Source organism: Spea bombifrons, chromosome 3 (genome assembly GCF_027358695.1).
Source record: "Spea bombifrons isolate aSpeBom1 chromosome 3, aSpeBom1.2.pri, whole genome shotgun sequence".
Taxonomy (NCBI): Eukaryota; Metazoa; Chordata; class Amphibia; order Anura; family Pelobatidae; genus Spea; species Spea bombifrons.
The window spans coordinates 82,562,365-82,577,685 of record NC_071089.1 but is presented as its reverse complement, the minus strand read 5'-3'; the positions used below and the strand labels follow the sequence as shown (position 1 = coordinate 82,577,685).

Here is a 15,321-nt window from a genome sequence, read left to right as displayed (position 1 = left end):
AAGGGGGGGGGAAAGGGGTAGATAGTGTGAGAAGGGGGTGAGAGGGGGTAGATAGTATGAGAAGGGGAGACGGGGTAGATAGTGTGAGAAGGGGGGAGAGGGGTAGATAGTGTGAGAAAAAAAATCATGTTTTTTTGGGTGGGGGGCCCTTAACAGATTCTCACACCGGGGCCCTGAGGCTTTTAGTTACGTCCCTGGGTAGAGCTATAAAGGGAATGCAGAGTTGTTAAGGGCTCTGTAGGTCAGGAGTTTGTATTTGACTCTGAAAGGAATGGGGAGCTGCAGTGTCGTGGATGGAATTGACAGAAAGGCAGGAAAGCGGAAGACTACTTAATAGGGAGTTGCAATTATCCAGGAAGGATATTGCAAGGTAGTGGATTGTGTCAGCGAGCTGTGGTATAGGAGGTATGGGAAGGTTCAATGTTAGCAGACTGTGGTCAGACAAATAAAGGGAGAGTTGGAGAATTGAGATATTGAGCATTGATGGGACAACATCAATTTGATGGCCATCACGATGCGTGAGGAGGTGGTCCATTGTGAGAGACGGAAGGAGGAGGAGAGTGGCAGTAGATCTATGGGCAAAATGCCAGTAAAATTGCCCCTAGGGTGTGACACTTGTTATCAATCAATTATATTCAACAGTGTATTTTACTTTGAAGATAACTGAGCATATTGCAGTTAATTTAGCTTTTAACTAAATTAACAAATGTGATCGCTCTCAATCTGTCTCAATAGGTCAGCAGCTGGCTGCAGTAACATATACCAGGAGCTGTAAATTCATTCCTGAAGTACAATATGTACAAAAGAAATTACTACCACAAAGTTTGACAAAGGCTGGTGGTCTAATTAGTGCATGGAAGGAGTTCAAATACAACCACTTGAAATACCTTGGGGTGTCTAGTTTTCAAAAATATATGGTTTAATGGAGGTAAGTTAAATTGGCTTCAAAGATGTCCCGAATAGGAAATGGGGGCAGTATGACCATTACATTTATTTATAAAGCACCAGCAGATTCCACAGGGCGGTTACAGTCAGTAGAACAATTTCACATACAAAAACACATAATAACAAACTGGTGCAAAGGAGAAGAGGGCCCTGCTCTTGCGAGCTTACAATCTAGTCGGTGTTTGAGAGGGAAGTGAGACCATAGGAGAGGACTTCTTGGATGGGGATGAGTTGATCTGGTTCCGATGATGTGTTAAAGCTGTTGATTATTCAGATGGCTTGATTATGATGATGTTGGGAGTACTGGGAACAGGGCCGGACTGGGACTGAAAAGCAAACATTTGGAGACCAGCTCCATATAGTTTATCTCGTGGTTGAGCTCTTATACCCACACGCACCCCTTATACACACCCGAGTCACACTATTTGCCATACAAATAACTATAAAACATTCTTTTAATCACATTATGCATTAAACATAATGAATCAAAACATTTGCTACTGCTAAATTTTTTAGATGAAAAGTTACATTTTATTCAGTGGAACAAAACAGTGATCACATTATTTTTCACGATATTCTTGTAAGAAACTTTTATTTCTTTATTAATTCATGTAAACTATTTTTTCATATTTAATAAAAGCTGTGATTGAAAATTTTTTGTTGTTGTTTTTATTACCTTTTATTTGCCAACCTGCCCCCCCAGTTATGCACATCTGCCCCAGGCTTGCCACTCTGCCCCCAGAAATGCCTTATACCCCCTATATGCCACTATGCCCCCATAAATGCTTATACCCCTCTATATGCCACTCTGCCTCCCTGATATGCCTTATACCCTCATTTATGCTTATGATATGCCTTTTAACCCCCTATATGCCACTCTGCCTCAAGAAACACCTTATACCCCTATATGCCACTATGGCATATAGGGGTTAAAAGGTATATCATGGGACAGAGTGGCATATAGGGGGTTAAAAGGCATTTCTGGAGGCAGAGTGGCATAAAGGGGGTTAAACAGCATATCATGGGGCACTCTGCCTCCAGAAAAGCCTTAAGCCCCCATATAACACACACACACACACACACACACACACACACGCAACCCCGACTTACCACTGCTTCTAGTGTCTGGTGGGGGCAGCGGGTGGAGGCCGGAATTCATCTCGTTAAAGGGGCCGGGGTGCACGTACGGTGCCGCCCAATGGCCGTGCCTCAGCTCTTCGTCCCACCCCTTTTAAGACGTGGGACGAAGTACTGAGGCGCTGCAATTGGGCAGTGCGGTGTGTGAACACCGGCCCCTTTAACTTCATATTAGGCGCCGGCGGTGGGAGGAGGCAGCACGGGTGCCGCTTTCAATCCTGCTCACAGCCGCTCAGCGGCTGTTTTGAAGGTTGATCTGCCGGCCCGGCCCACGGACCGGTCCACCGAGAAATTTCCCGGTATCCCGGTGGGCCAGTCCGGCCCTGACTGGGAAGGAAAGTTGTATGCTTCCCTGAACAGGTGGGTTTTCAGAGAGGTTTTGAAAGTTGCGTATGAGGCAGAAAGTCTGACAGAACGGGGAAGGGAATTTCACAGGAAAGCAGGTGAAATCCTGCTTTCCCTTCAGATATGAAACAAATGGTTTTGAAATAGCAAAATGCTACTTGTACTTATTGCCCTATGCAAACAAACATAAAAAGATTGGGTATTTCTAAACTCAGGACAAATAGTAGAATCTATTTAGCAGACTTTTTCATTAGCTTTTGTAGTAAAAGATCTTTCAAGTAAAAGTCAGAAAAGATTTTATGGTAAACTCAGAAATGATCAAAACAATGGTATCTAAAGAATGCTCTTCTTGTCCTGAAAAAGACAATATATCATTTTTTTTGGGGGGGTACAGTAAATAAGAAAGAAGAAAATTATAGCTAAACACAAAAAATGAGAAAACTTTAAAACATACTTGGTCATGAAAAGTTTTTTTTTTTTTTTTTTAAAAAGGACCTTAAGGTGTTAAAAATCCATTAAAAGCCGTTACTGTCCCCGACCCTTTCTTGGTTCCTCAGTTTCCCAAGTCTGCCTTATTAAAAACATATGTCCGCTTTTGTACAAATTTGGTTAAAAACATAGGCAAAAATGCGGTACAGCTTGGGATCCTCGGTAGCTGCCTAAGTTAGCTATATGGAAGAGTAAGCATCTCTGGACATGAAACATGTAGTGTTTTCTGGTCCCCCTTTTGTCAGATTAAATGGCGCAAATTATTTATGGCAGCAGCATCCATTTAATTCTACTGGATTTCTTACCCCTTATGGAAGAGGGCACTGCTTTTATCCGTAGACCTGCCATTGGCTGTTTACTCCATACAAGCATGATGTCAAAATAAGAAGTGATATAATAAACCACCCTTTGTGTTCACACTTTGATGTATCTTCTATTTCCTCAATGCGCAAGCAACGCTATTGTATTCTTTGTAAGGCTTTTATGTGTTTATAATAGCTCTACCACTAAATCTCTTATTTAAAGTTCATTTGAATAGATCATGAGGTAACATATCTTTTTTAACCTAGGGCCGAAGGGTAAGACACAGCTAAAATCAGATACGGGGAGCGATTATTAAAGTGTGACACCCAATAGCAAGCTAAACAGCCACTGATTGTTACACTGAAACGGGTAACATTATACGTGTCAAAAGGGCTCTAATTAGATTGACAAACCCAAAGTGGAATTTAAATGCCGAAGCGTATTCTCTTCCAAAACTGGTACCACCTGCTTTCGTACCCTCTGTGGCAGCCCCCTCATCTATTACGCAAAGCTTTCAGCAAAAGCTACTAAAAATGCTACTAAACCCGGAAGCGTTGTTGCATGACCCCGCCCACTACGTCATCCTGAAACCCTTCTTTCTGTCGCTTTATGTAATATGCTGGCGCGCGCCTTTAGATGTTACACAAGGCGGATGCACGCGCTGTAGGTATAGTATTGATGGGCAGAAGATGCGGTGTTTAGGGTTACGGAGACGGTGAATTGTAACGATAAAGTAGTTATATATTAGAGTCATGGATGTATAGAGGAGCTGGGCAGGTGTCCATGGCTTCTGCACCGGATTTTTGCTAACGATGCTGCTGAGCTGTTTCACTGATGCAGGCCCACGTGTATGTTCTGTACAGGATTATACGTGAACAATAAAAGCGATATAGTGGTGTGCAATGCATCATATGCTGTAAAAGTAGAGGAAGTTTACCGACGGGGTAGCACTTAAGCGGAATTGCATCCCAGCAGAAGTGGTAGAGGTTAACACAGTAAGGGAATGTAAACATGCATGAGATAAGTGTATGGCAGGCTAGATGGACTAGCTTTTAATATGCACCATGTATGACCTAAGTTTCTCTCAATAAGTATCTCTGGTATCTATACATCAATTAAGAAAGATATGGTCAATAGGGAGGAGAGGGACTCCACCAGGATGAGCCTGGCCAGCGGCATGTGGCCACTTGCTATTAACTTATAGAAGTAACCTTTTTTTTTTTTAACGTAAACTCGTTATTGAGTTTTATTGCTTTTTCTAACACTTAAAAGAAAAAAAAAGTTTTCAGACTTCCCAATGTGGATGTGATGACCTCTCTCCAGGCACGTAGGCTGTTAGTCGCCAAGAGCTAAGACAATAGGTGTTGCTCCAACACACTAACAAAGCAATCTTCCTGTAGAATGGGTTGCCATTTTTATTTTATATGCGCTGTTCTGCGTGGCCAGATAAGGGAGAGCGCTTTAGGGTGATTCGATAATGCCGGCTCTGTTGCCGATTAATAGCTACATGAGATGAACTTGTAAACTAAATATCTCCAAAACAATTCCACTGATTGACAAACAAATCACAAGCTATAATTCTTTTCAATAAATAAATTAGGGCTGCAACTAACGATTATTTTAATAATCGATTAATCGGCCGATTATTTTTTCGATTAATCGATTAATCGGATAAAAAAAACAATATGCAAATTTTTCGTTTATTTAAAAGAATTTTGCATTGTGCCCCCACCCCTTTGCACTGTGCCCCCACCCTCACTCTGCCCTGCATCCCCACCCCCACTCTGCCCTGCACCCAGTCTCACAGCCTGCCCTGCACCCAGTCTCACAGCCTGCCCTGCATCCCCACTCTGCCCTGCACCCAGTCTCACACCCTGCCCTGCACCCAGTCTCACACCCTGCCCTGCCCTGCACCCAGTCTCACAGCCTGCCCTGCACCCAGTCTCACAGCCTGCCCTGCACCCAGTCTCACAGCCTGCCCTGCATCCCCACTCTGCTCTGCACCCAGTCTCACACCCTGCCCTGCCCCCCCACCCCCACTCTACTCTGCACCCAGTCTCACACCCTGCCCTGCATCCCAACCCCCACTCTGCTCTGCACCCAGTCTGCCACCCTGCCCTCCCACCCCCACTCTGACCTGCATCCAGTCTCCTGGCCCCACTCTGCCCTGCACTCACATCCTGCCCTGCATCCCCTGCCCCCCCACCCCCTGTGCCGCGGACCCCCCACCCCCTGTGCCGCGGACCCCCCACCCCCTGTGCCGCGCACCCCCCCCACTGTGCAGCGCACCCCCCCCCCACTGTGCAGCGCACCCCCCCACTCACTGTGCAGCGCACCCCCCCACTCACTGTGCAGCGCACCCCCCCACTCACTCTGCCGCGCACCCACACACACACTCTGCCGCGCGCACACACGCACACACGCGCACACACACACACACACACACACACACTCTGCCGCGCACATAAACATTCGCACAGACAATAGACATAAAGAGTACTTACCTCCGCTACGAACTTGTTCCACTTCCAACTTGATAGTAGACGCGCGTCACATCCGTCGTCACGTAGCTTGAAGAAGGCGGAGACTGCAGAGCGTGGAGCAGAAGCGGGGAACGCTGGCGGAGGTAAGTAAAAGGAGCCTAGTGCTCCAACGACGAATCGATCACTCGATTAATCGATAACGGAAATCGTTATCGATGATTTCCGTTATCGATTATTATCGATTTTATCGATTCGTTGTTTCAGCTCTAAAATAAATGTACTTATGCAGAAGTACCTCTATTACTAGCTATATATATATATAATGTATATGTGATTGAACCTTTTTTCTGATTCCTTCTTTACACTTCAGTGCTTTGCAGGCTGATCCTGAAATGCTCACATCTTAGCAGTGCTTGGGAACCCGTCAGAGTCATGTCTCAGAAAATGAAGCCCACCAAGCCCAAATTGAAATCTGGAAGTGAAAAAACAGATGGGAGCCAAAAAAATGGCTCTGGAGCGGACACAAAAAAATCTGCCACTGTCAAAAGCCCGGTAAAGCGTAAGCCCCAATCCAAGGCGACAGGAGTGAATAAAGCAATATCTCAATCGAGCAGCAGTGAAAGTTCGGATGTGGATGCCAAGAAGAGGAAAAAAGATGAACACAGCAGCGGTTCTCTCTTGGAGGCTGTTAAGAAGTCCCGTCTGGACGCAGCTCTGTCTGTATCAGAGTTTAAATTCAACAAAAAGAGGGTACGACTGGTGTCCAGTCACGCTGACCTGAACGATGATGCCATGGGAATTGTATACTGGATGTCACGGGATCAAAGAGTCCAAGGTGTGTATCCATGGGGCAATAAAATCCATGAGGCAGGTTAAGGAGAAGGTTGGTAGGTTTATGTGTTAGTAAAGCACCAAGTGTAAGGGAAGGTGTCACATTTTGTTCATTATTTCCATCTAATCTCTTGAGAGGTTTTCCTCCACGCAGATAATTGGGCTTTCCTTTATGCCCAACGCTTGGCTATGAAACAGAAGCTGCCGTTGCACGTTACTTTCTGTCTGGTGCCGAAATTCTTGAATGCAACAATTCGGCACTATGGCTTCATGCTGAAGGGTCTGCAAGAGGTTGCAGAGGTAAATGTGAAATGCACAAGTAAAAAAAAAAAAAAAACTTTACTTAATTTTCCTCCTTTTAACCTATCGCTTCTCCTGTAGGAATGTAAGGGACTAAATATCCCTTTCCATCTGCTTATTGGATATGCCAAGGATGTTCTTCCAGCCTTTGTGGAGGAGCATAGTATTGCTGGGGTGGTGACGGACTTTTCTCCCCTACGTGTCCCCATGCGGTGGGTTGAAGATGTTTGTGAGAAGTTACCAAAGGATGTACCACTTGTGCAGGTAAATCTGCTGCTGCAAGGACATCCACGCTATACAGCTGTTTTCCTATATATGTTTTCCTATATATTACATTAATAACTATAGTATTTAACTTCAGCGCACATTCTCATTTGAAATAATGCTTGTGCGTTCACACAAATGCAATGAAGCTAAATTTTGAGCAATTTTATACAACCAATTCAATGTGAAAAAGATTACCACTAGTATCATTCTTAGCCTAGGCTACATATTAGACTTTGTGTTTGGTTGCATCGGTCTCAAGTTATTGATTATCTTTTTAGATGTTTAATGTTTTTTGTTTCTGACCAAATTGTTATGCAATGCATGTCCTGTATACCCATTGTACAGCACTGCGGAATATGATGCACTAAATAAAACTGATATTAACTGCTACTAACATGGTTCTGGCAGACTTTGTAAGGCTAGGTTTCCACTTGGGTTTTTGTCCGGCGTTTTTTTCTTGATGAAAAACGCCAGGAAAACTGCCAAGAAAACTGCCGCTGCGTTTACCTGCGTTTTGGCGTTTTTTCTGCAGTTTTTTCTGGCGTTTTAGCCTTTCTGTGGAAATTGCTTTTTTTGACCTTAGGCAGTTTTTCCAGCCTTTACAAGTTAGAAGTTTCACCCAGCTAAAAGGGATTAGGATAAATGGCAAGTATCTGCCCTCTCCTGATGTCATTTACTTGGTAGACCCTTTTGTCTCTTTTCTGTGGTTTGTAAGGCATGCTTTATTCCGAATGTCTGCTCCTCTGGGAAGATTGGCCCCAAATGATGGTGCAAATTGTTTGCTGTTGCTTTTGGCACGCAGGATCCAGTTGATGCGTCGGGTATGTTTGTTTGTAATGGCATGTTTGTTCCAAATGGTGTAAAATTCAATATGAACCAGTCCAGGACTTTGTTTTGTGTGAAACTGTTTGTTTTCCGCCTATTTCTCGTAGGACACACAGATAATGGGTCCATCCTCTGCATTGTAACTGTGGAAAAAACGCCATAAAAAACGCCAAGGCAATAAACCCACATGGCTTTTTCATGGCGTTTTTTCTCTCCCATAGACTTCTATTGGAGGAAAAACGCCAAGATTTCTTGCAAAAAACGCCAGAGTGTCAACATGCTGCGATTTTGAAAAACTGCCACAGAGCCCAAAAAAGCAGAAAAACGCCAAGGAGGACTGAAAAAATGCCAGACAGAAAAACGCCAAGTGGAAATGGCATTTTGCGATTTCCTATTGAATTACAGCTAACATCTGGCTGCAGCCGTTTTTCACAAAAAAACCGCCAGGTGGCGCTATTGGCGTTTTTATAGGCGTTTTTAGCAAAAAAAAACCAAATGGAAATCTAGCCTAAGGGTGGGGAAGTTAAGTGAAGATGCACTAACTGCATAATAACTGTCCCTTACTTTTAAATTAAAATGAATTCAGAAATAAGAACAACAAAATACAGGTACATTTATTGTTTAAAGATTTTTGTTTTCATTATGTTAAGCAGTGGTAGCATTTTATAAACACGTCTTATAAAGCATCGTACATTTCCCTAAATAATGCCAAAACCACAGCAAGGTCAACCCCTGTTCTCAGATGTTAATATAAGTACATTTTGATAAAATACTTGAATTATTGTAAAAGGCAACTGCAACCTTGTAGCTGTCTGGACTTCTCCTTCTTTAAGTTATTGGAGCCTCTTTAAAGGAGATCTGACCTACTTTGCAACAAACATATAAACTTTCCCATCACGTTGCTCCTGTCGAGGTGACTTCTTGTGGCTCACGCTGGCCATATATTTTTTTTTATTCTATATATATATATTTTTTTATAATTATGTTACCATTAGGTAAATACTCTAAATGTGTTTACCGCTTTTTCATTCAGTACGTACAAACGGTTCATGTGCTTAACAATAACCTTGTATTAAATTTCGAAACATTTTATATATTTCCAGGTGGATGCACATAATATTGTCCCATGCTGGTCTGCATCCAACAAGCAGGAGTATGGAGCAAGAACCATCCGCAAAAAAATTCACGACCAGCTTGCTCAGTTCCTAACAGAATTTCCACCGGTGACCAAGCACCCATACACCCCTAAATTTGAAGCAGAGGTATGCGAAGAAGGGTTCAGACAAAATAATTTATTAAAAGTATTAAAAAATATACATACTTGGGTTATATGAAACTGTAAGCTGCAATTCTTGTCGAATTATGTACAAGGGCAGTCTAGAACTGAAATGCAAGACAGACTTTCTGTACCCAAGGTAATTTATAGTGCCAGACAAACATTTGTTTTAAATTTGTTCAGTTTTACACATTATGTTAAAGGCACACACAATATAATAATGTATACAATATCAACACTGATCTGTGAAACATCTGGGGTGTACCCCGTACATTGCATTGTGACTTTGAACTGTAGTGCCAGACAAGTCTTGACCTTCATAGAGCTATGAAGAGACAGTTGGTATTCCTCTAGCCAGGAGATATCATACATGTGTATTATCATACCAGCTCCGCTGTATTTGCTGCAGGTTCCTAGAAACTAACAATGTGTATGTTCTCCCTTGAACAGCCTATAGATTGGGATAAGTGCTATTCCAGCCTGGAAGTGGATCGAACAGTCAAAGAAGTAGGCTGGGCAGTACCTGGAACAGTAGGTGGAATGGGTGTGCTCCAGGAGTTTTTATCACAACGACTCAAACATTTTAATTCTGATCGAAATAACCCAACCAAGAGTGCTCTCAGCAACCTGTCACCATGGTTTCACTTTGGTGAGTCTGTGTAATTAGATAAGTTGAATAAATGGCAAGTTACCATGGTAATTATTCCATTAAACTTACCTTGCATAGTACCTTTTGAAATCCTGTCTGGTTCATCTCCTATCTGTTAACTTGATGATTCTGTCTGTTGTTGGGTTGCGGAGAAATACGTTTGTGCAAGAGTGTGTGTCAGTAGAAGGTATCGAGAGTTCAAAGTTGTTTATACTAAATAACTCTTAAATCCTTCCTATATAAAAGTAATTGCATTTGGCAGGATCACGTCGTTCTAGTAAATCAACAAGACTTTGAGAATAAATAAGGATGTTCATTTTGTTTTTAAGAGCTAGTGGCCTTTCATATCTTCTGTGCCTCTGTTTTAAAATGTTCTCATGTGAGCGCATGAGAATTATTTGGTGGTATGTAATAAGTCACTATACAATCCCACTAACTGTTTATGCATTTTTAACGTACTGATGCCCTCTGCTTAGAAATTATTTTCCTGCTGTGCTCCTCTCGCAGGGCAGCTGTCAGTGCAGCGAGCCATCATAGAGGTGCAGAAGTACCGCAGCAAGTACAAGGACTCTGTGGACAGTTTTGTGGAGGAAGCTGTGGTCAGGAGAGAGCTTGCTGACAACTTCTGCTACTACAACAAGAACTATGACAAGGTGGAAGGTACTAAAATATAGCTCCTCAGGGATGGTAGAATACATGCATCTAGCAATTTATACAGCAGTTGCACTGTTTGACTGTACATGTTCAAATATATTCTCTAGATGCTTTGATTTAATGTGGCAAGTTAACCCTTATGACTAAGAATCCCAAAGTACTTGTGATCTTTGAAAAGATAGAAAAGAGGTTTATCCGCAAGCCATCCTATTCTACCAACAATTTTGGGTACTGCCAGAGGTCACAGCGTGCATTATAAGATTACACATGCTGCCCATGTTGTGGTTTAAGCATCGGGGACACTAACTTAGTTATTTCTTCCTCGACAAGAACTACAAACCACAAAAAGTAACCTTCTGATCCTTAAATTAGTAATTTGAAACTTTAAAATTAGAACTCTAGTGTTTGGTTTCAAAAGTAGGATCCCAAAATACCATGATTTATACTGTTCACTGCATTATAAATTCACATTCATATTTGTTAGCTTTTTGTGCTGAATGTATAATTTACTTATGGCATCATTGCTTCCAAGGGGCTTACGACTGGGCTAAAAATACTCTCAAAGATCATGCCAAGGACAAGAGAACTCATTTGTACACCCTGGAGAAACTGGAAGCTGGCAAAACTCATGATCCTCTATGGAACGCAGCCCAGGTAATACATCTAAGGTCCTTCATTTTAAATACTTTAACTGAGAAGTTATTTCAGATTAATGCAGGGTTTTCATAAAGAACACTCATCTGCACATAATTCTTGTGTTGTCCCCCTTGCAAATTAAAGTACACTAAGTACTTAAATATCCATCATTTTTAGTAGGGCTGTCCGACAGTAATGACCTCTACTGTATGATATTTTTTAATCTGATACTAGTAAAAACATTTGGAAGTCCCCCAAGTGAATTCAGTGATCTTAAATGACTCACATTGTTTGGGTAGCATTTACCATTTGTATCCCTTTTTGTGTGTTTTCTTCTTTAAAAAAAAAAACAAAAAAAAAAAAAAACTTTACTCTGTGATACCCGGAATAAAAGGTGTGTCCCCTTTTTTCTGGATCTACATATGAATATCTCAGCCTTTGAGGAAGTATTACTCCTAACATTTCTCATCTACCCACAGATACATTATGTTTCCATTAGAAAGTGCTGGCTGAGTGTCCTGTTTTGGTAAAATAGGCAACTAAATAGATTAACAACTGTCCTGGGGAATTACCCTTTCAGCCGTTGGACCTCAGTGTTTATAAAAGATTATGGTTTAATGCAGGGCTTGACGAATTTGTTTTGAATCTAGAAGCCAGCTAAAAAAAAGTTAGGAGCCAGGATTTTCTTTTTAAACTAACAAAGTTTTTTATTTTCAAAGACAAAAATTAATGATGTCCCAAGGGAATCCCCCCCCTCTCCCTTAAATAGGGGTTCGAGGAAAGTGGACCTATAACTATTTTTTTTTTTATTTTAATACTTACATTTTCCCTTCCCCCCCCACTCTCCTCCGACATGACGATCCTCTCCCCGTCACGAGGAACTCTCCTGTGAGCCCCACCCCCTTGAGCTCCACGTCTTGAAAGGGGCGGGGCGAAGAGCCTCACTGAGGCACTGCCACTCAGCAGTACGGTGTGTGCAAGCCGGCCGCCTAATAAAATTAAAGCTGCCGACGTGCACACACGGCGGTCTTACCACCTCACCTCGCGGCCGCACCACAACAAAATTCTCAGTCCTGGCGCCTGGGATTTGTCGAGCACTGGTTTAATGTGAATTTATGGTCATTATGCATCTTAACATCAGAGCTATTTGATTTAATCATTCTGGAATGCGCCCCCAAAATGTTACATCTGTTCTTTACCTCTTTTGCCACAGCTGCAGATGGTTCATGAAGGGAAAATGCATGGGTTCTTGCGTATGTACTGGGCTAAAAAAATTCTTGAGTGGACCACATCCCCAGAGGAAGCTCTTAATTTTGCCATTTACCTCAATGATCGCTTTGAGTTGGATGGACGGGACCCAAACGGATACGTAGGTTAGTTATTAGCATAATAATAATAAAATCAGTGGGTGTGAAAACCTTGCTCCTAATTTAAAAAAAGGGTACTTTAAGAGAAATATGTCTCAATCACACACTTGGTTTTCCTGTTGAATGTTTTCTCTCACACTCTGATGGAAAAGAAGCTATGATATCACCAAAATAAGACTTTTGTGCCTTGCAATCTGTATGCATGAATCTTACAACACATTTTGTTACATGGTATACTTAAACCAATATACCATCCCATGGCCTGTATTGAATGGACTGCAGAACGTATAATGGCATTCAACTTGATAGATGAATTCCTTTCTATATGTTTTTTTTTTTTCCTCCTGCTGCATGCATAATATGCAACTGACTTTTTAAGTTATGCTACAGGCAGGCTGCAATTGTAACTCCGGTTGAAGAAGTGAAGAAGTATAGATTTCTGTTTGTATATTTGACAAACTGATTTTAGTGTTAGACAAAGATAACTTGAGTAACTCCAAAATGCAGTTTTTAAATTGTGATGTCATGTAGAGAAGGAAAAAGCTATCCGAACTTACCTGGCTACCTTACTGAAAAAGTAAATGCTTCCTTAGTTACTAAATCAATGAGTTAATCAAATGTAATTGACAATTGGGTTATTTCACTTTACAAACCCAGGCATGATAGCTGTCAGTCATATTGAATCTAAACAAATTAAATAAAACATGTCTTGCAAAGTGAAATAGGCCAAAAGGTCTCAAAAATTCAAAAGCAGATGAGAAACTAAGTAATTGACCTCTAGAAGTCTGAAAAGGGCTACAAAGGAATGTGTAAGGCTCTGGGACTCCAGTGGACCATGACAAGACACATTATCTACAAATGGAGAAAACTTGGAACTGTGGTTAACGTTCCCAGGAGTGGCAAGCCTACCAAAATTTCTCCAAGAGCACATCAAAGATTAATCCAACAGGTCACAATAAGCCTAGACTAACATCTAAAGCGCTGCATGCCTCAGTTATGGTCAGTGTTTGCAATTCCACAATAAGAAAGGCTAGGCAAAAATGTCATCCAAGGTAAAAAAAAAAAAAAAAAAAATCCCACCAAAAAGAACACAAACGCTTGTCTCACGTTTGTCAAAAAACCTCTTGACACCCAAGACTTTTGGGATAATAGTCCGTGGAACATAGCACTTCACAATAAGCACATCATACCAACAGTCAAACGTGGTGGTAGTGTGATGGTCTGGGCTGTTTGGCTGGACATTCTCCTTCACGATTTTCCGGTAGTGAGAATTCATAATGCCATCAAATATAGGAAGTCACCCAGACTTGCCATATTTGATGGTACTATGCATTCTCGCTACTGGAAAATCCTGAAGGAGAATGTCCAGTTGTCAGTTTGTGACCCAAAGCTCTAGTGCAGTTGGGTTATGCAGCAGAATTATAATCCAAAGCACTCAAACAAGTCTACCTCTGAATGGCTAAAAAAATTAAACAAAATGAAGGTTTTGGAGTGGCCAAGTTTAACTCTCTACCCTTAACAAATGATCATTTAAAAGCTGCATTTTATGTTTACTTATGTTGTCTTATATTAAAAGTAGTTGAAAGATCTGAAACATTTAAATGTGACAAACAAACATAGAAGAAATCCAGAAGGGACAAATACTTTTTTTTTTTTTTTTTTTTATACAGTGGAACAGAAAATAGTGTCCCTTTTTAAATGTTTATTTTACTTTTTAATAAAATAACTGGAAGTGGACAAAGTCTAATGGCGATATAGCAAGGTTGGCCAGGCTGTAGCTTTTGAGCTGTTGCATTGTGGCTACGGCTACAGGTCTACAACCTCTAGTTCCTTTGTTCAGTTGCCATGAACGTTTTACATTACGGCCATGTTCCTGCTCAAAACACTTTCATGTAATTTTCCTTTCCAGGTTGCATGTGGTCAATTTGTGGAATCCACGACCAAGGCTGGGCAGAACGTGCTGTGTTTGGGAAAATCCGATACATGAACTACCAGGGATGTAAAAGGAAATTCGATGTGGCGGAGTTTGAGCGTCGCTATCATCCCAAGAAGTTGGGCTAGTTATGGCGGTGTAAGAACATACTATATATGCTCAGGGAGTATGCAATAATAAGCACTTAAAAAGGCTTTTTCAGTCTCTGATTATGCAGGACAAAGCCAGAACCTGACTGTTACAAAGCAGAAAGCTGCATTAAGTAATTTTCTATGACATTTCCGAAAATTAAGGGCTGTCCTCTCCCAAGCTTAAGGATTTTTCTATCATTATCAAACTTGTTTGTTAGCATCACACATCAATGTTTACTGTATTATTGTAAAATAAGCGTTATATGAAGCAGAATAAAAATTTGATATGCAGAGCTAGAAGTTGTAAAGTGGGGTATCTATTCTAGTGAAGCGCATTAAGTGTAATTCTAGAAGCACATCATTCCCACTCAGGATATAGTGTTATCTTTCCATAACTTTGTGTGTACGTAGCAACTTTGTTATTGGGTGTAGTCAATAAATCCACTTGTAACAGACCAAGTAGGCAATTTAAGAGTATGTACAAAACCTGCTTGGTGGTCCCTTGTCTTCTCACCTCCCCTCCCAAGACCCTTAGCGGGTATTGGTATTAACACCTACCAAAAGGGAATGCCTGGTTACATGGTTGTGTATTTCATATATAACGATGTACTGCTGCTTGTGCAGAACACTGTTGCACACAATCTGGACTTGGATAGATGGAGCCATCTCCTCTATGAATGCTACTGGGAGTGATATGGAAAAGAAAAAAAATACAAAAGAATACTTATATATTTTTTTTTTGTGTGTGTG

The 15,321-nt window shown here is 41.4% G+C and overlaps 1 protein-coding gene across 4 annotated transcripts in view; it reads left to right on the top strand.

The window, feature by feature from the left end:
• LOC128483475 (deoxyribodipyrimidine photo-lyase-like) overlaps nt 1-14,871 on the top strand; it is a 41,020-nt gene extending 26,149 nt beyond the window's left edge. The window contains exons 1-10 of one of the 4 annotated variants that reach the window (XM_053459686.1): nt 3,800-3,886; nt 6,073-6,537; nt 6,688-6,833; nt 6,915-7,097; nt 9,029-9,187; nt 9,652-9,850; nt 10,358-10,510; nt 11,037-11,158; nt 12,354-12,513; nt 14,417-14,871. In XM_053459686.1, the coding sequence (XP_053315661.1) occupies nt 3,856-3,886; nt 6,073-6,537; nt 6,688-6,833; nt 6,915-7,097; nt 9,029-9,187; nt 9,652-9,850; nt 10,358-10,510; nt 11,037-11,158; nt 12,354-12,513; nt 14,417-14,568 (1,770 nt within the window). In that variant the 5' untranslated portion in view covers nt 3,800-3,855 and the 3' untranslated portion in view covers nt 14,569-14,871. Of the gene's footprint in view, nt 1-3,799; nt 3,887-3,967; nt 4,068-6,072; nt 6,538-6,687; nt 6,834-6,914; nt 7,098-9,028; nt 9,188-9,651; nt 9,851-10,357; nt 10,511-11,036; nt 11,159-12,353; nt 12,514-14,416 lie in introns of those variants that run through there. The other 3 variants (XM_053459687.1, XM_053459688.1, XM_053459689.1) reach the window with 3 other exon arrangements.
• The last annotated feature ends 450 nt before the right edge of the window (nt 14,872-15,321 follow it).